The sequence below is a fragment of the Ogataea philodendri genome (genome assembly GCF_020536065.1).
Source record: "Ogataea philodendri strain CBS6075 chromosome Unknown scaffold6, whole genome shotgun sequence".
In the NCBI taxonomy this organism is placed as follows: Eukaryota; Fungi; Ascomycota; class Pichiomycetes; order Pichiales; family Pichiaceae; genus Ogataea; species Ogataea philodendri.
This window is the reverse complement of record NW_025764087.1, coordinates 125123-143802: the sequence shown is the minus strand read 5'-3', so window position 1 is coordinate 143802 and position 18680 is coordinate 125123. Positions and strand designations below refer to the sequence as shown.

General features: G+C 50.6%; 13 protein-coding genes across 13 annotated transcripts; 5 read left to right on the top strand and 8 right to left on the bottom strand.

The window, feature by feature from the left end:
- Positions 1 to 221: 221 nt before the first annotated feature.
- OGAPHI_005003 (uncharacterized protein) lies at positions 222 to 1940 on the bottom strand (the record flags this gene model as incomplete). Its single annotated transcript, XM_046206143.1, has 1 exon — positions 222 to 1940. One exon carries the CDS (start codon positions 1938 to 1940, stop codon positions 222 to 224), a length of 1719 nt encoding a protein of 572 aa, XP_046059938.1.
- OGAPHI_005004 (uncharacterized protein) lies at positions 460 to 1749 on the top strand (the record flags this gene model as incomplete). The annotated part of the gene is made up of 3 exons (XM_046206144.1): positions 460 to 737; positions 834 to 1190; positions 1437 to 1749. The coding sequence occupies 3 exons, from the start codon at positions 460 to 462 to the stop codon at positions 1747 to 1749; spliced, it is 948 nt and encodes a 315-aa protein (XP_046059939.1).
- A 149-nt stretch (positions 1941 to 2089) lies between the features above and the next one.
- On the bottom strand, positions 2090 to 3733 carry OGAPHI_005002 (uncharacterized protein; the record flags this gene model as incomplete). The annotated part of the gene is made up of 1 exon (XM_046206142.1): positions 2090 to 3733. The coding sequence occupies one exon, from the start codon at positions 3731 to 3733 to the stop codon at positions 2090 to 2092; it is 1644 nt and encodes a 547-aa protein (XP_046059937.1).
- Positions 3734 to 3801: 68 nt separating this feature from the next.
- On the bottom strand, positions 3802 to 5427 carry OGAPHI_005001 (uncharacterized protein; the record flags this gene model as incomplete). Its single annotated transcript, XM_046206141.1, has 1 exon — positions 3802 to 5427. One exon carries the CDS (start codon positions 5425 to 5427, stop codon positions 3802 to 3804), a length of 1626 nt encoding a protein of 541 aa, XP_046059936.1.
- Positions 4058 to 10740, top strand: OGAPHI_004999 (uncharacterized protein; the record flags this gene model as incomplete). Its single annotated transcript, XM_046206139.1, has 6 exons — positions 4058 to 4458; positions 4561 to 5440; positions 5541 to 6338; positions 6429 to 6721; positions 7353 to 8300; positions 8472 to 10740. 6 exons carry the CDS (start codon positions 4058 to 4060, stop codon positions 10738 to 10740), a joined length of 5589 nt encoding a protein of 1862 aa, XP_046059934.1.
- OGAPHI_005000 (uncharacterized protein) lies at positions 6404 to 7306 on the bottom strand (the record flags this gene model as incomplete). The annotated part of the gene is made up of 1 exon (XM_046206140.1): positions 6404 to 7306. The coding sequence occupies one exon, from the start codon at positions 7304 to 7306 to the stop codon at positions 6404 to 6406; it is 903 nt and encodes a 300-aa protein (XP_046059935.1).
- OGAPHI_004998 (uncharacterized protein) lies at positions 10737 to 11726 on the bottom strand (the record flags this gene model as incomplete). Its single annotated transcript, XM_046206138.1, has 1 exon — positions 10737 to 11726. One exon carries the CDS (start codon positions 11724 to 11726, stop codon positions 10737 to 10739), a length of 990 nt encoding a protein of 329 aa, XP_046059933.1.
- A 35-nt stretch (positions 11727 to 11761) lies between these two features.
- On the bottom strand, positions 11762 to 12898 carry OGAPHI_004997 (uncharacterized protein; the record flags this gene model as incomplete). The annotated part of the gene is made up of 1 exon (XM_046206134.1): positions 11762 to 12898. One exon carries the CDS (start codon positions 12896 to 12898, stop codon positions 11762 to 11764), a length of 1137 nt encoding a protein of 378 aa, XP_046059932.1.
- On the top strand, positions 11793 to 13358 carry OGAPHI_004996 (uncharacterized protein; the record flags this gene model as incomplete). Its single annotated transcript, XM_046206133.1, has 1 exon — positions 11793 to 13358. One exon carries the CDS (start codon positions 11793 to 11795, stop codon positions 13356 to 13358), a length of 1566 nt encoding a protein of 521 aa, XP_046059931.1.
- Positions 13351 to 17601, bottom strand: OGAPHI_004994 (uncharacterized protein; the record flags this gene model as incomplete). Its single annotated transcript, XM_046206131.1, has 4 exons — positions 13351 to 13599; positions 13743 to 15598; positions 16040 to 17509; positions 17574 to 17601. The coding sequence occupies 4 exons, from the start codon at positions 17599 to 17601 to the stop codon at positions 13351 to 13353; spliced, it is 3603 nt and encodes a 1200-aa protein (XP_046059929.1).
- On the top strand, positions 14470 to 15725 carry OGAPHI_004995 (uncharacterized protein; the record flags this gene model as incomplete). Its single annotated transcript, XM_046206132.1, has 4 exons — positions 14470 to 14498; positions 14571 to 14844; positions 14937 to 15252; positions 15328 to 15725. The coding sequence occupies 4 exons, from the start codon at positions 14470 to 14472 to the stop codon at positions 15723 to 15725; spliced, it is 1017 nt and encodes a 338-aa protein (XP_046059930.1).
- OGAPHI_004992 (uncharacterized protein) lies at positions 16017 to 18656 on the top strand (the record flags this gene model as incomplete). The annotated part of the gene is made up of 2 exons (XM_046206129.1): positions 16017 to 17515; positions 17621 to 18656. 2 exons carry the CDS (start codon positions 16017 to 16019, stop codon positions 18654 to 18656), a joined length of 2535 nt encoding a protein of 844 aa, XP_046059927.1.
- On the bottom strand, positions 17663 to 18412 carry OGAPHI_004993 (uncharacterized protein; the record flags this gene model as incomplete). The annotated part of the gene is made up of 1 exon (XM_046206130.1): positions 17663 to 18412. One exon carries the CDS (start codon positions 18410 to 18412, stop codon positions 17663 to 17665), a length of 750 nt encoding a protein of 249 aa, XP_046059928.1.
- Positions 18657 to 18680: the final 24 nt, after the last annotated feature.

Here is an 18680-nt window from a genome sequence, read left to right as displayed (position 1 = left end):
ACCCTTACACCAGATAGCAAAGGATATCTGCGGGGAGGCCTGTTTCGCAGTGGCGCGCGCCAGATACGGACAGGAACGCAATCTGGCGTTTGTGAGCCCATATCCGGTGCAAATGCGTAGCATCTGGGCAACCTCTAGTACATATATTAATCCCCAGATCGCTTCCAGAGCTTCTCTCTGCCGAACCGTCCCCCTAAACACCTTGCACCACGGCGAGTTTGTCAGCGAGCTACGCTGCCAAACATGCTGACCGGCTTTTGTGTTTTGCGAGTCTTGGCGCGCTTCTTGGCTGCCGGCTTGCGGGGCTCCTCGATCTCGATAAGCCCATCGTCAGAGCTTTCCGATGCGATTTCGGTAGGTCTCATGAACTGAGTCAGATCAGGCACTGTATCTGGTTTTGGTCTGCGCCGACCTCTGGTGGAATGTTCTTCATCCGAGTCCACGAATAGGTCGGACTTGATGTCGCCAGACTCCCGCGCCTTCTCTTTAGCGCTGTACTTTGTATTGGCGCGGATCTCCTTGACAATCCTGCGGAACCCTTTCTTTAGCTCCCCAAGAGACTGGCCTTCAACGTCGGCGGAATCGCTCACCTTCAGCTTAAGCAACAGGTCCAGGTCGTTGCCGAGCTCGTCCTCAATGAACTTCTTGATCAATTGTTTGTCGTCTTTGGCGACAGAGTCCTCGATCACCTTGGACATGTCGGTTTTCTTGAGCAGTAGCAAATCGTCCTCGTCCAGGTACCGTTGAACAAAGTCGCCGATATTGAGCGTTCCTTCGCGGATCTCAAGCTCGGTGTCCTCCGTTCCTTTCTTCTTGTTCATTGTAGATGCTAGTTTGTTTCCAACAGTTCTTTTTCTGAAAAATGTCACAATATCGTTAATGTTTGCAACCTTACCAACAAACCGATTGGAAAAACGGCGCGGATTTTCCACATCGTACCCTCCGCTGTACTCCACACGCAATCTGATCAACGGTAATGGGATGTCTATATCAACGAGCGTTTCAAGAAGTTCCTTGTTGGCGTCTTTCCACTTCTCGGTAGCCTGTTCTATCAAGGACTCCACCTCGTCTATTAGCAAATTTGTCACCTCGTCCTTGCTACCAGAGGTGGCAGGGATCCCTGACTCGCTCAGAACAACATCTTTCATTGCAAAGGGACGCACAGACTTCAGCCGGATGGGTTCCAGCGAGTAGTCCTTCCCCTTCACCTTCATCAGGTAAACGTGTTTGTCAGGCACTTCTCCCTCGCTCAAAGACGTAGCCACAGAAGATCCGCCTTGGAGAACATCAAATCCCGTCGTGAGGTTGTGGTTTGGCGTTGGCAGACACTCATGCTCGTGGCCCCAGAACACAAAGTCTAGAAACCCGGGCAGATGCACCTCTTCAACAATCCGTGTTCCTGGCCGGGGCACATGGTTCTGATGGATGCACATTAGGTTGAACCAGTCGTTGCTATCGTCCGGCTGCAGGAACTCGACGTTTCCTGCCGCAAGCGTCCTTTTCAGCCGCTCTTCGCGAATGCTTTGGAGCCCGTACAGGGCAAAGTTCGTGGAGCCTTTCTGGAACAACAGCGGACTGATCTTGATATCGTCGTTATTAGTGACGCGGCCAAAATGGTTCAACAACCCGCCCACAGAAAGCAGGTCCAGCGGCGACAACAGGTCATCTCCCGTTGCGTCGTCGTGGTTGCCCGAGATCGCATACACGGGCATCCCAACGTTGATGTTGGGGTCGTACTCGCACGGATAGTTGAAGTGTCGCGTCGACATCACCACCGACGGGTCGGAAACAAGCTTGTATTCTCGTGGCCGGTCGATCCAGCAGCACTCGCGTAATGTGCGGATCACATGGTAGTATGATTTCTTCGACGGCTTGTTGATATGGAACAAGTCTCCTGCCTGGATCACCATATCCACGTCTCTTGATTTGGCTATGTTCATGATCTCCGAAAACGTCTTCCACGAGTCGTTCCCGCGAATTGGGTCCGTCTCCAGGTAACCCACATGGTTGTCGGTTGTTAGGAGCAACTCAAAGGTGTCTGGGCCAGACTCCAGATGAGGGACATGCATTGATTAAAAATTATAATTTCCTATTTTTCAACATAAACCACATCACGACACAGAATGGTCACTCGTTTGAACACTCTTCTCCACTCGAGCGGATCGGCCTTGATCTTGAAGAACTCGACTTTGCGCGCGTCGAGGTTGTCTGCCAGGCGGCTCACACGCACATTGCCCAGGATTGGGGCCTTGCTCGAGTCTCTGCCGCTGATTGGAATGGTCACCAGACCGTTCAGAAGATCGTTTCTTTGTAGATCGGCAACGTACTCCTCACTGTTGTCCTCTGTAGACGATCCATGGAGTCCCAGTTTGTGGAGCGACTCCAGAATAGTCACCAGCAGCTGGTAAGGTGGCACCACGCTGAAGAACCGGGTCAGGTTCTCTGCAAACAGGGCCGGGTATCTCTGTTGCTGGACTTGCAGACTCGACATCTTGGCATTGATCAGCTCCGTACGATCAACAATCGAGTTTGACTGCAGAAACTGGAATGATGCCGGGTCCTTGGAGATTGTGGAGAAGATCTTCTCGTCGTCTCCAAGATCTTTTTTCAGCTTGCGGCGCTTCGAATGCTCCGTGTAAACCTCCTGCGAGGCAGAGAACCCGCCAATTGGCTTGTAGTTCTCCTTGTAAATCTCGGAGTTGTGCATGTCGTCCATGAGGTACCCTTGCGGCTGCGTGCCCGCTGCAGGTCTGCTCATTTGCGTGGAAAGCTGAGTCACCTTGTTGAACTCGGCATCGGACAGATTGATGTACAGATTCACCAAAAGACTGGTAGTCAGTCGAGTAGGGTCTTTGCACATGCCTCTGTCGTCGGCAAACTTGTTCTTTTTGGAAACCCACGGATGTTTCTTGATGTCGTGCAGGTTTAGTCTTCGAGCAGGGTCTGCCACCAGCACTTTCCGCAACAGCGATAGTGCTCCGAGCGGGATCCTATTCCAGGGCGAGATTAAAACTTCACCCTTGCTGGCCACGTAGTATTTGTAGTCTTGGTCCTCCATGTGAGGCATTTCCCACGCGATCTGGCCCGTGAGTAGCACAAAAAGCACAATACAACAGGACCAGATATCCGACGGTTCAGGGTCGTATTTCTCCGAAACAACCTCGGGAGCCAGGTATGGTGGAGACCCGCAGGCCGTGGTGCACATCCGTCTGCTGCCGTTCTTCTTGCGGAACACACTGGCAAGACCAAAGTCTGTCAGTTTCAAATTGCCGTTTTTGTCAATAACCAGATTCTCCGGCTTGATGTCGCGGTGGGCCACACCTTTTCCGTGAATGAACAAAATCGCATTCGTCAGCTGGTTGAAATAGAACTGCGCCACGTCCTCATCGACTCCCAGATCAGGCTCGATCTTGTCAAATAGCTCACCGTTGGCACCCAGTTCCATGGCAAACCAGACCCAATTAACGTCCGCACCGAAATCAATCAGCTGGATAATGTTCGGATGACGACACTCTTTCTGGATTAGAGCCTCTTTGGCCAAAGTCTCGGTGGTGACGTTCTGTTGCCTAGCCATTTCGATATGAACAAATTTGACTGCAATGATCTTGGAAACGCCATTTTTCTCCACCACGGCCGACTTCACCACTCCAAATCCACCGTGTCCGATGGTCTTGCCCACCTCTACGTTCTTCAGGCGGGGCAACGGCGCCAGTTGTGACAGCTTGTATGACATTTGTCAGATACTTTTGTTTATATTTTTGTTTGGTTCTAAATAGGAAAAAATATCGCCGCACAGCCGCATCACCACATCGGCGTGAGCTCAGAAATCCAGCTCGCAGCCACCGGCCGGTACACCTTGACCTCACCCTCGACAAGCTTGTCGAGCTCTAAGGTCTCCAGGATGACCACCTTCTCGCCGTTCACGTTCTGGTGTAAAACATCCACTTTCGGAAGCTCCACAGATCCCGTCACGTGAGTCACCACAGACGTGTGGTCAGGGGACCCGTAGAACAGCGCTTTGTTCGGATACCGGATGCAGCAGTCCTTGAACTGTAAGATGTCACCCCGCTGGATGTTGCTTGACACTGGTTCTTTCTGGAACTTTGGCTTTTTGTCGTTCACCACTATGGTTCCCAAGAGAGCTCCGTGGACCAGGCCCGAGGAAATGAACGCGTGTTTGCCGCATCCACGCTTGAGAGCCTCATGGGCCAATGTCCAGCATTCGCCATCGCCAACCTTCTTGCCCTTCTGTGCCTCAGACCAGCCAGCAACGTGTTCTCCGTATACGGCAGCACCTTCGTCCAGAAGCGCCTTTGACGCCTGTGGCGGAGGCACGAACTTGGTCTCGTGGTCGGCCGATTGTGCGGGGTCGCCAGCCTTGTCCCAGGTGAACTTAATTTTGGTTGTGGAGAGGTCTCTGTTGCGGAACACCAGGACCCTGAAATTTTCCTTGGAGTTGTAGCCGTAAGAGGTAGCATAGTCCAAATTCTGCAGGTCTTTAGGAAGGTAGTTCTCGAAGTCGTCTTTGGCAAACCAGCCGGAATCGAGCTCTAAGTTGAGCACGGGCGGGTGCCAGTTGGATTTGGCAGCAGATCTGGGTGGAGGAACCGATGGTTTGCTTCGGGATCTTGGAGCAGGGGAAGCAGGCGAGGCTGTTCCCGAGTTGAACGCCGACGATCTAGATTTTGGAGGAGTTGGTGGAGCAGAGTGGTTGGGTCTCTGCTGCTGCAGTTTCAAAGTCTCCAAGTTCGAGGTGAGCGTGTTGGTGAAGGACTCGGGAACAGGTTTTGGTTTGAGAGCAGGTTTTGGCTTCACCACTGGCGGGGTTCCTTTCCGCTCGGGACGCGGTGGGGGAGTGGCAGACTTTTGCGAGTCAGATCTCTCCAGAACGCGGGGCTTTGGTGGGGCCCGCGTCTTGAGTTCCTGCACAACCGAGTGCTGGGGAGAAATGCCTGGTCTTTTTGGCAGCGGAGGAGCGTCCTCTTCCACCGAGGAAACGGAGTTCCCACGTGACGGACGCGAAGGCAGTGGGGGAGCGTCCTCATCGTCCGACGACAACGGCGTCTTGCTCGACACCGTGGAAGAACGCTGTCCTTCTGGCAGAGAAGGGGTGGTGGAAGGTGTACGTTCCAGTTTGATGGAGGCCTGTGATTTATTTCTGTTGATATGGACGGGAGGCGGAGGGAACTTGGACGCGACAGCAGAAAACGAGGTCCGCACAGGTTCCGTCGGTTTAGGTGCTGGTTTGTGCTCCGTTTTGGGCGAAAGCTGTGGTTCCGTCTTTTTCAGGCTGTTTCTCCAAGACGCCACGACATTCTCTTCGTCTGCTGGCTCTGGCGCCGTGACAACGGTCAGATCCGGCTTTTTGGCCTTAATTGGCGGAGGGATCTTTGGTTTGGGCTTCAACGCTGGTTTCTCGGACGACATGGCAGTGATCAGAGTATACTTCTGGCCAGAACAGGTTTTTCGTTACACCAACTTCCTGGCTGTGAAATTATTCATTTTCTCGCACAGCCGTGTTTGAAACTCGGAGCTCTTAGCGGGTACGGCCACACAGTTATTTTCCGAATATCACTATGAGTGTGGAAGAGCTTGCTGCAAAAATAGTCAAGGAGCAGCTGGCAGTCCCACTGGGCCACGAAAATAAAGAGTTCCAGGTTCTCAGCACTGTTAGATACGATCCTCTGTTGTACTCCGGGAAGCTGCCGTTAGGTGAGGCTCTGACTCATACTCCTCTGGACAAGTCGCTATTCTTTCTGTTTAAATACCATGTTGAGAGACTGAACCGGTCGATTGACTACTTCAAGATCCCCAGCCCAAAGGTTACCGAGGCGGGTCTGTTATCAAGACTCTCCGAAGCTCTCCAGGACAAGCCAAAGAATCAAACTTACAAGCTGAGAGTGTTGATTGACAAAACCGGAAACACAGAGGTCCAGGCGATCCCAATCTCCGTCCCGTTGAACTTGTCATTGGATGCTCCAGTGACTTGGACGGTGTACATGGACTCCGAGCCAACGATGATTTCGCCGTTCACCTCGTTCAAGTCCACCAACCGTCCGCATTACGACGCTGCCAGGAAAAGAAAGATCCCTGAAGGGTCGCAAAATGTCGAAGTTGTGCTGTTCAACCACGCGGACCAAATCACAGAGACCTCTATCTGCAACATTGCTTTTCTTCAGCCAGCGAAAAATCCACTCACCAATGAAGTCACCACCAAGTGGACCACGCCGGTTCTTTCGTCCGGCTGCCTGCGTGGAGTCACCCGCGCGTACTTGCTCGAAACCGAGCAAATTGTGGAAGGCCACATCCCCAAGTCGAGCGTGAAGAACGGCGACCAGGTTCTTCTTTTCAACGCTGTGCTCGGGGTGGTTAAAGGTGTTATTATACTCTAATTATTAGTCTATTATTCTAGCTCCTTGTCGGTGTAGCCAAAGATATATAGCGCATCTGCCAGCGAGTCCGTGTTGAGCCTACAGTCTGCCTCCAGCTGGACCTTGGGCTTGGCATTCCACGCCAACCCTAGACCAGCAGCACCCATCATCAACAGATCGTTCGCCCCGTCACCAACAGCAACCGAATTGGCCAGACTCACCCCGTGCTTGGCTGCCAGCTCCAGCAGCACAGCCTTCTTCTTGTTACCATCGACAATTTCTCCGGCTGGTTCTCCGCTGAGCACCTCTGTTCCGTCCACAACCTGGGTCTTGAGTTGGTTGGCGAACGCGTAGTCGAGTCCCAGAAGCTCCTTCACGTGCTCAGCGAGCGGCAAAAAGCCGCCCGAGCACACTGCCAAAACACAACCGTTTTTCTTGAGTGTAGCACAGAGCTGTTTGGTGCCGTTTGTGAGGTTTAGCTGCGGTTTGAGCTTGGCCCACAGGTCTGCGGACGGTATACCCTTGAGAAGGTTCACGCGACGACGGAACGACTCCTGGAAGTCGATCTCGCCGTTCATGGCCAGATTGGTGATCCGTGCAACCTCGTCCTCGACTCCAGCCTGTGCTGCAATCAGCTCAATCACCTCCTGGTAGATCAGCGTCGAGTCCATGTCGAACACAGCGAGTTTCTTGTTTTTCCGTGCGTCGCTGTCTTTCTGGAACGCCAAGTCCACCTGCGGGATGTTGATCAGTTTGATCTTTTTCGAGACGTTGTCAGCGTTTTCAACGTCCACGAAGAAATCCACCGCCTTGCCGGCAGCCAAAACAGAACTTTTCACAAACTTCACCTCCTGCCCAATCAGATGGGACTCGATCGTCGTTTGGATGTCGCTCGGCAGCTCCTTGGCTGCAATAGCCGTTATGATGTAAGACATGAATGAAATAATTTACTTGAATTATTTTTCTCTGCCCAATGGATAGTAGTCCTCCTCTACAAGACAACACCGACCTGTTGTCGGCAATGATTGCTGGTTCTGGGGCTGCTGTTGTGCAGACCGTGCTGACGTACCCATTTGAGTATCTCAAGACAACCACGCAGATTACCAACAAGGCTCTCACCAGTATCAAGTACGATATACCGACTCACAACTTGAGGTCGCTATTTGTTGGTTGCGGCGGACTGGCTGGCGGCAATGCCTTGAAGGCGTCCTCAAGGTTTCTCATATTCAATCAGCTCTCGGAGACTATGGGCACTTACGGCGGGAAAACAACAGCTCCGCAGGTGGTGGTTGCTGGACTAATGACTGGGTTTCTCGAGACGTTGGTGGTTATCCCGTTTGAGAACATTAAAACCCGTATGATCGAGAACTCAATGGAGACCCATGGGTACAAGCTTCCGATTCCGAACTACTATCCCTCTGCCCAGGCCGACAAAACAGAAAAGCATCGGCTCACCAAGCGGCCCGGAGAAAGCAAGCTAGTCAACCCAAGACAGAAATACATAGAATATTACCGGGCGAACCCATCCACGACGTTCTTGAGGGCGGTCAAGGAGATCTACGAGACAGCGGGACTTTCTGGGTTCAAACGCGGGTCGCTAATCACAATTTTCAGACAGGTGATGAACAGCATGGTTTGGTTTTCCACGTACAACTTTTTGCAGCAGTTCATTGACCCAACAAGGGACTCGATCACCGATCTGGAGCTCATGGGGATGGGTGTGGCGTCTTCGTGTGCCGTGGTGGCCATAACACAGCCGATCGATGTGGTCAAGACCCGGATGCAGACCAAAAACTACAAGCCGATCTACAGAGATATCATGACTCTGATAGTGAAGACTTTTATGCAGGAAGGAGCCCGCAAACTCTGGAGCGGATGGATGCCGCGACTGGTGAAGGTGTCGTGCAGTTCGTCTGTGACGCTCATGACGTACGAACTGTTGCAAAAGGGAGTCAAGGGAATGACAGATATAAAACCATTTGCGGCTTCATAAATTTATTTTTTAATGAATATTTTCGATACTGATGTTGGATCTGTAGGAGAAGGCGAGCAGGTCAAGTCGAAGCTGCTGATCGAGCATCTCGAGGAGCTTTCACGGAGCGGAGCCAAGCGCGGTGCCGTAAAGAAGTTCACCAACAAAGTCAACGGCACGGATATCGAGATCTCCAGCTGGAAGTTCAACGAATGGGACTATTCCTCGAATAAAGTGCAATTACCCATCTATGCTCGAGGGCTTTTCACGACTGCAGACAGGATCGTTTGCAGGGGCTACGACAAGTTCTATAATGTTGACGAGCTCGGCTGGGTGTCGAGAAAGGCATTAAGAGAAACGATTACTGGTCCGTGCACTTTAACTGTCAAAGCAAACGGATGCATAGTTTTCGTTTCTGGTTTGGCGGACGGAACATTGGTTGTTTGTTCGAAACATTCGACCGGTGCAAGATCTGACTTGAGTCGCAACCACGCTTTGGCAGCTCAGGAAGCGCTGGAAAGACAGCTGCGTGCCGCTGGACACGAGCCAACAGAGCTGGCCATGTTATTGTACCGTTTGAAACTCACTGCTGTTGCCGAGTACTGCGACGACTCGTTTGAGGAGCACATTCTCGAGTATTCGAACGAGCGTGCCGGGCTCTACTTGCACGGACTAAACTTCAACACTTGCAAATTCCGTACATGCTCGATGGAGCAGGTTGCACAGTTGGCTGAAAAGTTTGGCTTTAAAACTATTGAGTCTATTGAACTGTCTTCCATTACAGAAACGTTTGAGTTCCTCGACAAGGTTGCCGAGACGGGGATTTACAATGGAGAGGAGATCGAAGGATTTGTTGTGCGTTGCAAACGGGACGGCGACGACTTCTTCTTCAAATACAAGTTTGACGAGCCGTACTTGCTGTACCGACAGCTGCGCGAGGTGACCAAGCAATATTTGACCAAAGGACTGGAAAATGTTAGTTTTCGCAACCACAAGCTCATTTGCATGGACTATCTGCGGTTTGTGATTCCGCTTTTCGAGGAGTCTCCAGAATTGAAGGAAGACTATCTCCGCGACCGGGGAATCATCAAACTGCGCAAAATGTACATCAACCACAAGCAAAAAACCGGTAAGCAGATCATAGAGGAGGAGGCCTCTTTGGAGAAACTAGATGAAGATTTGAAGGCAGCAGAGTACGGCGCGGAACCCTGCAAGTACGTTCTTGTCACCGTTGCCACGATTGGCTGTGGAAAGACAACAACGTCTCTCACTTTGTCAAACATGTATCCAGACCTAATCGGCGTGGTCCAGAGCGACGATATCCCGTCTCCAATCAAAGACAAACAGGTGGCTAAGTGTTTGGAAGTGCTGGTGGAGAAACCAATTGTTATTCTGGACAGAAACAACCACAAGTTTATTGAGAGACAACAGACGTTTGAGTACTTTGCTAACCTTAACAAGCTGATTCCGTCGTCGAAACTTAAGTTTGTGTGTCTGAACTTCCTCGGCGGAATCAACAAGTCCGACCCCAAGCTCTGGAAGATCACGTCCAGTCGAGTCATGGAGCGCGGAAACAACCACCAAAGCATCAAGGTAGAGGATAATGGAACTTACAAAGTAGAGATGATTATGAAAGGGTTTCTAGGCCGGTTCCAGCCCGTGGACGTTTCGCAGTCACCAGACTCTCATTTCGACTACGTGATTGACTTGAAGGTGAGCCAGGAGTCGTCGTTGGACAATGCAGTGCATATAGCCAACAAACTGCGCGAAATAGCCTCAGACTTGTCCATCCCACCTCCTTCCCCCGAGAAGGCTCGTATAGCCTTCGAACAGGCACGCGTGTACAAACCCACAGTGAATAAGATCGTCAGGACTAAGAAAGAGAAGCCGCAGTATTTTGGTATTGAGGTGTCGTCTCTCGACGGATTGCCTGCTCTGGAACATATTCCATTCTACCAGCAGCTGAAAGCTAACGGAAGAGTCCAGAATGGTTTCCACGTGACCCTAATCCACATTGCAACCACCAAGAAGAACGAGCCGGTGAAAAAAATCTACCAGAACTACTGCAACCTGATCAAAAACGTCGACAAGACGTCGGAAAAGATGTTACTATCGTACAAAGCGGACATAAAGTTGTTGAGAGTGTGCTGGAACTCGCAGGTCATGTGCATAGAGGTGGAGGTGACCGGCATCAGTCTCAACGGCGAAAATATAATAGACGAGCTGGGAGTCGGGAACAAACACCCCCACATCACTGTGGGAACGATCTCTGCATCGGTCGGGGCCAAAGAGTCGAACAGCATCCTAGAGGAGCTGTACGAATTTGGCCCGGAAAATATTAAAGTGGAGGAGCTCGGCGTCGAGTTGCACGATCTGCCTCTGTTTGTGCGATATTAGCCAACAACTAGCTGGAGAATGCTGTTGACTCTGTCGAGTATTTCGACCAACGGCTCGAGCTGTTCGACGTTGTTGGAGATCGAGTCGAGGTGTTTATTGAGCACCGACATCGATCTCTGGATATCGGGGTCGGCTGCCGGGTCGTACGTTTGTGTATCGTTATCGGCAAGATTCAAATCTTCGTAGCCACTGCTTTCTGGCATCTGGAGGTCTCCAAACGACTCGACAAACGTCTCTGCCTGTGCCTCCATGAGCGATTCCTGTTTCTGCACAGCTTTCTGGTAATCTTCATAATACTGCTGTTCGTTTTTAAGGAACGCGAGCTCTTTCTGCTCCTCCACTCGTAGAACCTCCAATTGTCGGAGATTGGCACCTAGGTTCGCCTCTAGTCGCACATTCTCTCCATCCAGTCTCTCCTGATCCAAAAGACGTTCGCGCAGCCCGCCCGGAAGCCGCGCAACTCGCATTTTCCTCGACAACGGCTTTACTATGCTATCTTTCACCAACGTTCTGAACGCCAGTCGCTCTCTGTTGCTCCGGAACGTAATCTGCGCAATGCTCTGCTCAACGTACAATTCCAATATAGCATCAATGTACGCGCTCACATTGGGCTGCAGCGAGGACCACTTGTTGCGGATCACCTTCTTGGAGATCAGCTGTGTATACGTATTGAGTTCCTGTTTAGACTTTGGCTCCTCCTGCTCGGTTTCCGAGTCCTGCTCGCTGTCGTCACTTATTGGTGCAAGTGGCTGTGATTTTTTAGCCCTAGCTTTTCTTTTCCGTGGCTGTTCTGGTTCTGGGGTCTCCTCATCGCTAAACAAAGTCTGGGAGTCCTTAACCAGCGATCTTTCCTCCGTCTTTTTCGATTTGGCCGCCTTGGACTTCTTTGCGTCATTCTTATTGAACACAGGCCGATCAAGTCCTTTGAGTTTCTTGATCCGGGTCAGTGCCGACGGCCGTTTGGGAGTCTTCCTGATAGGGGCCATAGAATAAATGAAAATAAATAATTTTTTTACGCGTTTTACCTACACCTAACGCCTTTTTTTTTCACCATGGTTGCTTTATCTGAGTTCGAGAGGCAAAGACAGCAGAATATTGCTCGTAACAAAGAGCTTTTCAAGAAGCTGAACTTGGAGACGTTGTCGCGGGAGTTCAAGAAAGAATTGCCCGAAGAAACGAAAAGATCAAATAGCAATGGCCCCAAACCCAAAAAAGTGAAAAAAGAAGCACCTGTTCCAACACGGAGATCGAACCGGCTCGCTGGGGTGCAGGCCAACACGGAGGAAGAGCGAAAGGCCAATGAGGAGGCTGAACTGGCTAAACAGAAGGCTGAGGAGCTCGAACGGTTGAAGAAAATCAGACTTTCTGGCGACTTTAAGCTGACCGATGTGATTTCTGCGGATGAAAACGATAATAAAGAAGTGCTCGACAAGTTGCTCAAATTGGGCCAATCGGTCTCGTTTGGCGATTTCTTCGATACTATCAAAACCAAAGAGGCTACCAAGGATGTGAAAAGCGCCAGAGAAAGTATGGACTCGCTGGGCCTGTACGATAAGCTTCCGGCGAGCGAGCTTCGACTCACCGCATCGCGGATGACTTCCATCACGTTCCATCCGTCCACCACGCGCAAGGTCGTAATTGGTGGCGACACTGGAGGTGAAATGGGTATTTGGTCCGTGGACGACGACACAGACTCGCGCCCCGAGACCACACACCTAAAACACCACGGGAGCAACATCCCCAGGATCCGCATTCGGAACGAGAAACCCAAGGAGATCGTGTCGTGCTCGTACGATGGGTCTATCCGCGTGCTCGACCTGGATAAACACAACTCGAGCTCGGTTCTGGATCTCGATAGCGAGTATGGCGGTGCTGCCAGTTTCTCTGATCTGCACTTTTTGGACCCCAATGTGGCTGCGTTCAGCACCATGGAGGGTGAGTTTGGCACGTTTGATCTGCGCGAAAAGCAGCAGAGCCGCTCCAAGATGAACATTCTGCAACTACATGACAAGAAGATCGGCGGGTTTGGCGTGAACCCGAACTTTACCCAGCAGATTGCCACCTCTTCGTTGGACCGGACTTTGAAAGTTTGGGACCTCCGCAAAGTGGCAGCATCAACATGGTCCGAGCGCGAGAACGCAAAATCGCCGCACTGCATGGGCTCCTACAGAAGCCGTCTGAGTATCAGCACTGCTGACTGGAACAAAAGTGGAGACATTGTTTGCAACGGCTATGACAATACAATAAATATTTTCCGGCTCGGAGACACCTCCAAGCTGGCTCCGGATCACGTGTTTGAGCCGATCGTCGAGGAGGCAGAGGAGGGCCAGATCCCTGTGAACATGGAGCCTAATTTCAAGATGGCGCACAACTGCCAGTCGGGCCGGTGGGTGACTGTGTTGAAGGCCAGATGGCAGGCCGATCCGCAGGACGGGGTCGAGAAGTGCATCATTGCCAACATGAAGAAGGCGATGGATATTTTCGATCGGAATGGAAACCAGCTAGCTCATTTGGACGACGAGACCATGACAGCGGTTCCAGCAGTGTCGTGCTTCCATCCGACGCAGAACTGGATCGTTGGGGGCAATTCGAGTGGAAAGGCGTTTCTATTCACTTGAGCTCGCTGTTGGGCTGGGAACTGATGTCCTTATCCCAGAGCCAGTGCTGACCAGCCCTGTATAGTCCCAGAGCGAAAAGTGCTCCGCCCAGACCTCTGACGCTGGATCTCCACCAGGCTGGGTTTTTCTTGAAGTCCGGATCGCCTTTGAAAAGGTAGCCTGATCCGAAGAAAACGCCCGCTCCAATAGCAGCTGCGGATCCCAGAACTTGACACGGTAAACAGTCCTCGACCGGCTCGACCTGGCCGGCCGGAGCTGGCGGGTTGAACACTTTAATAATGTTGGACATGCTAAAATTTAATTTACAGTTTTTCAGATAAAACATTTCTTGGCTTAGGTAAGAAACGTTGCTTAAAATGTAACGAGATAAACGAGTGAAAGCACAAACACGAGTTTCAAGAAAAGACCTTCTTGAGCAAGTTTGGCGGCTCCGCTCTTCTTGGCCTCCGTCTGCTCATCGCCAGAAGTGAGACCGCTCTGGGTGAAGTTGACACCGATGTCATTCTCGTTGGTATCTAGAGTGCCGTCCCAACAATATTCGTCAAAACACCTCTGGCACTGGTCGCCCATCTCGAGACCGAGTCTTTCTCTGGATCTCTGCAAGATGGCGCATCCAATACACGCCCGGTATTCGTCGTCGGCAGTGAGGTTGTTTCTGGTGGAAACTTCGAATCCGTTCTGGAAAAAGCCGAGCTTTTCCTCGTTACTGTAGGACATCTTGTAAGTGGAGGTATTGGTGTAGTAGGAGTACGGTCTGTTGGCAATATAGACCACAAGCGGAGGAACGTGGTCGGATCCCACCTCGTCCATAAGTGAAGTCAAGTTGGACGAGTAGCATCCAAAGAAAGTTGGCTTGGATGTCAGGTTCTTGGTCAAAAACGTAGTTTGGTCTGGAACGTATGGGAATGCAGTATGGTTTGCCATGCTAGAAAATTGACGCTCGTAAGTGTACACTAAGGAGGTTCCGTTAGGCCAGTAAGTGTCTGTGTCGTATGAGTTATCATACGCAAAGACGATATCGATCTGTCTTTCTGGCTGGATCAATGGGTGCAATGGGATGTTCTGGTAGTCCTCACCACCGTCCACGAGGTCAAGCGACTCAGAAGTGACAATGTCTTTGGAAGAAGCAAACTCAGACCCGTAGAATGGATTTGGCTTATAATCGGCGATATCGTTGTCGTCAAAGCCAACGCCCTGCAAGAAGTCCTCGAGCAAAGAGGAAAGGAAGCTGGACGTGTCGCTGCCGTTAAGTTCGAGCAGAACTTCGTTGAAAAGAGACGATGAGGTTCCGAACACGAATCCGGTGTTGTCAAAGCCTCCAATACAGGTATCGTTGACGGGCTTACCGTTGCTGACGTTGGTACCGATATACTCGAGGTCGGTGAACGAGTACAGAGTTGGGTCCCAGGAACCCATCTCGAAAGGATTGATCTCGAAAACAGTGGAGTTCTCGGAGATGATTTCCGTGCCCGGAGTTCTTCCGTCGGTAACGACAATAGGGAACGGCATTTCGTGATTCTCGAACACCGGGAACTCTCTAATTGACGAGAACGTCATGGATGCGCCGTAATCGGACAGATTAGGGAAAAACTGGTGAGACAGAGCTCTTCCCCACGGATCCGTAAGAGTGATGTCATAACCGGCATCTTTCTTGGCTTCAATGTCGTCACTGATGGAACTCCAGTACCCAAGGGTGTGGAACAGTCCGCCGCTGGAGAGAATGGAATCCTCAAGGTCCCAAATCGCATTGTCCTGGCCGTTCTGGTCCAGAATGTCCTGGACCGAGGTCCAGTTGTTGAAAGCCAACGAGGAAAGGAACCAAGAACCACCAGACAGACCGGCGATGTACGAAACAGAAGAGAGAATAGGCACACCATGGTCGTAGCAGCCGTCGGTTCTGTTATCCAAACCGGCGATCTGACCTGCAGCACCCAACATTGCTCTATAGCCACCGCCGCTAAAAGCTAAGCCTATACGTGGGGTGCTGAGAATAGAGGAGTTTGTTTTACTCTCCTCACTCAAAGTGTCGAGGAAGTCGTCAGTATCAAAGTCTGTGAGGTTGGCGAGCTTCAAGAACCACCGAAGGTTGGTGTTTGTGATGTTGTCACGTTCCTCGATCCAATCTGCTTCGTCGTCGCTCAAACTGGTAGCAGCACGAATAAGACCGTGTCTGGTGTCTGTGTTGTAATCAGATTCATTCAAGTACGAAGGGCACTTGACCTCTCCCGGGGCATACGAGTCTGTTGGAGACCAGGCGTTGGCCACGGCCAACAAGAAGAACAGAGTGAAACGCATAAACAAAAATTTATTGCTTTGATTTACAAATTTCGGATCCCAAGCCACCAACCGAAGGCAGACCGAAATTAGTGAAAAAATTCCTGCAGGTGGTATTGGGGCTCGCAAAATTACAAATCTGTAAATAGTAGCATTGTTTCGCTAAAAAGGATAGATCTAGGATCGAAATGAGTTTGACGTTACTTTTTTCGAGTCTGACAACGTTTTTTATTAATTAGTAACCAATCGATCTGTCATTTATTTTGTCCTCCGGGATTTCCTCTTTACCGCTAAGATAATAATGACGTATTAGATAAGGCAAAAATTTGCGGACTATAAAAACCCAGGGACACCCCTACTTGTTGACCCCCAATTTAGTTTCTAATGTCTCTCTTTGCCAAACTTACCACTCCTAACAACAAGACCATCGAACAACCTTTGGGGTTGTTCATCAACAACGAATGGGTCAAGACAGACACCACTATTGATTCGATTGACCCGGCCACAGGGAAAACCATCGCCTCTGTTTATGCGGCGGGCGAAAAGGAGGTCAATTTGGCCGTCCAGGCTGCTGTTGACGCTTTTGAGGACGAGTCTTGGTCTGGCCTCACTGGTTCTCAAAGAGGCGACTACCTCTACAAGATCTACGAGATTATCAAAAGAGATGTCGAGTTGATTGCCTCCCTGGAGTCTTGGGACAACGGAAAGCCTTACGAAGAAGAATGTCTTGCGGGAGACATTGTGGAGGCCTACGAAGTGTTCAAGTACTACGCTGGCTTTGCTGACAAGATCCACGGCCAGTATATCGGTGCTGAAGTTCTCGGTAAAGATAAGATGTGCTTCACCGACCCTGTCCCATTGGGTGCTGTTGCATCTATCATTCCATGGAACTTCCCATTCATGATGATGGCATGGAAGCTCGGACCTGCTCTGGCCACCGGTAACACGGTGGTGCTCAAGTCGTCTGAGATTACCCCATTGTCTGCTATTTATTTCGGTAAGGTCATTTTGGAGGCTGGTCTCCCAAAAGGTGTGGTCAACATTGTTTCTGGTTACGGTAAGGACGCCGGTGCTACCCTTGCCTCCCACCCAGACATCAACAAGGTTGCCTTCACCGGATCCACTGCCACTGGTCAAAGAATCATGGAGGCTGCTGCCAAATCCAACTTGAAGAACGTCACTTTGGAATGTGGTGGTAAGTCTCCGTTCATTGTCTTTGCCGACAGCGACTTGAAGAAAGCTGTCGAATGGGGATACAGTGGTATCTTCTACAACAAGGGTGAAGTTTGTACCTCCACTTCTAGATTTTACGTGGAGGAGTCCATCTACGACAAGTTCGTGGAGGAGTTTGTCAAGTTCACCGAGGAAAACGCCAAGGTGGCTGGTCCATTCGAGAAAGGTTGCACCATTGGTCCACTCGTTTCTTCTCTTCAGTACGAGAAGGTTAAGAAGTACGTTGAGATCGGACAGAAGGAAGGTGCCAAACTTTTGACCGGAAAGTTCCACGACGGTCCGGGATACTTTGCCAGTCCATTTGTGTTTGGTGACTGTACCGACGACATGACCATTTCCCGTGAAGAGATCTTTGGTCCTGTTGTTGCAATTGCCAAGTTCAAAACCACTGCTGAGGTTATCAAGAGAGCCAACAACACCACCTACGGTCTTGCTGCTGCTTTGTTTTCCAACAACATCACCAAGGCCCACAAGGTTGCTTCCAAGCTGCAGGCCGGTATGGTGTTCATCAACTCCAACGGTGACTCTGACATCCACGTTCCATTTGGTGGTGTCAAGATGAGTGGTATTGGAAGAGAGCTCGGTACCTATGCATTGGAGCTTTACACTACTCACAAGGCTGTGCACGTCAACCTTGGTCTGGACTACGAGTAGATACTCATGACATTCCGATATTGCAAGTAATTGATTTAGTTTCTTTGCTGCTACCTTTGATGTAACTTTCTGGCTGTGCCATGTTTTTATAAATAAATCAGACCGGCTGTGCACTTTCTGGATTTTTCTTTAACTATGGCTATTCAGAATCCTAACAACTGGCACTGGGTCGACAAGAACTGTATCGAATGGGCCACGCAGTGGTGTAAGAAGCGTCTGGTGGGCGTTTCTGTCGGTTCTGAGCCGACGGTTTCTGTGACCTCTTTGAAGAAACTCGAGGGAGACGTTGAAGTTTGCCAAAGAAAGGGCAAGATTTTCTCTATTTTCGATCTCCAGGTGCAACTTGGATTCTCCAGCGACAACAAGGAGGGCACCAAGGGTGTTCTGAGCATTCCTGAGCTGGCATATGACACAGAAATTGAGGACTTCCAGTTCGACATTGCTTTCGATAAACCTACTGGATCAAGCGATGAGGAGACCGTTCGGGCGCTGATCAGATCGAAACTCGTTGGCGAGCTCAGAACAGTGCTCTCTGAGTTCTCGTCAGACTTGCTGAGAGAGAATGCTTCGGATATCCAACTTGACAAATCGCAGGTCAACTCCACCTTCACAGCTGCTAACCAGGAGAAATCATTGACCAAGACTGTTGTCAAGGAGAAGACGGTGTTCAACAAGTCGACCTCGTCGGAGCCCAAACCAGCAACAAAGGTCTCCTCGAGCTCGGTTCCCAAATACAACACCACTAGTCTGGACTTCTCCACCAGTTTCAACACCTCTGCCGAGCAGCTGTACCTGACGCTTCTGGTTCCAGAGCGTGTAGCTGCATGGACACGGTCGCCACCGCTGATTGAGCCTAAGGTCGGCAGCGAGTTCCAGCTGTTTGGAGGCAACATCCAGGGTAAGATTCTCGAACTTGAGGAAAATAAGAGAATTAAAATGCTCTGGAGACTTAGAGATTGGAAAGAAGGCCATTACACCGAGCTGGAGCTCAAGTTCAACCAGGGCCAGTCGGAAACACAAATGGCTGTGAGTTTCAAGGGCGTTCCTATTGGAGACGAAGAATTGGTGCGCGACAACTTCGAAAACTACTACATCACCTCGATCAAAGTCACTTTTGGCTTTGGAGCAGTGCTTTAATAAGATAAACTGAATATATTAAAA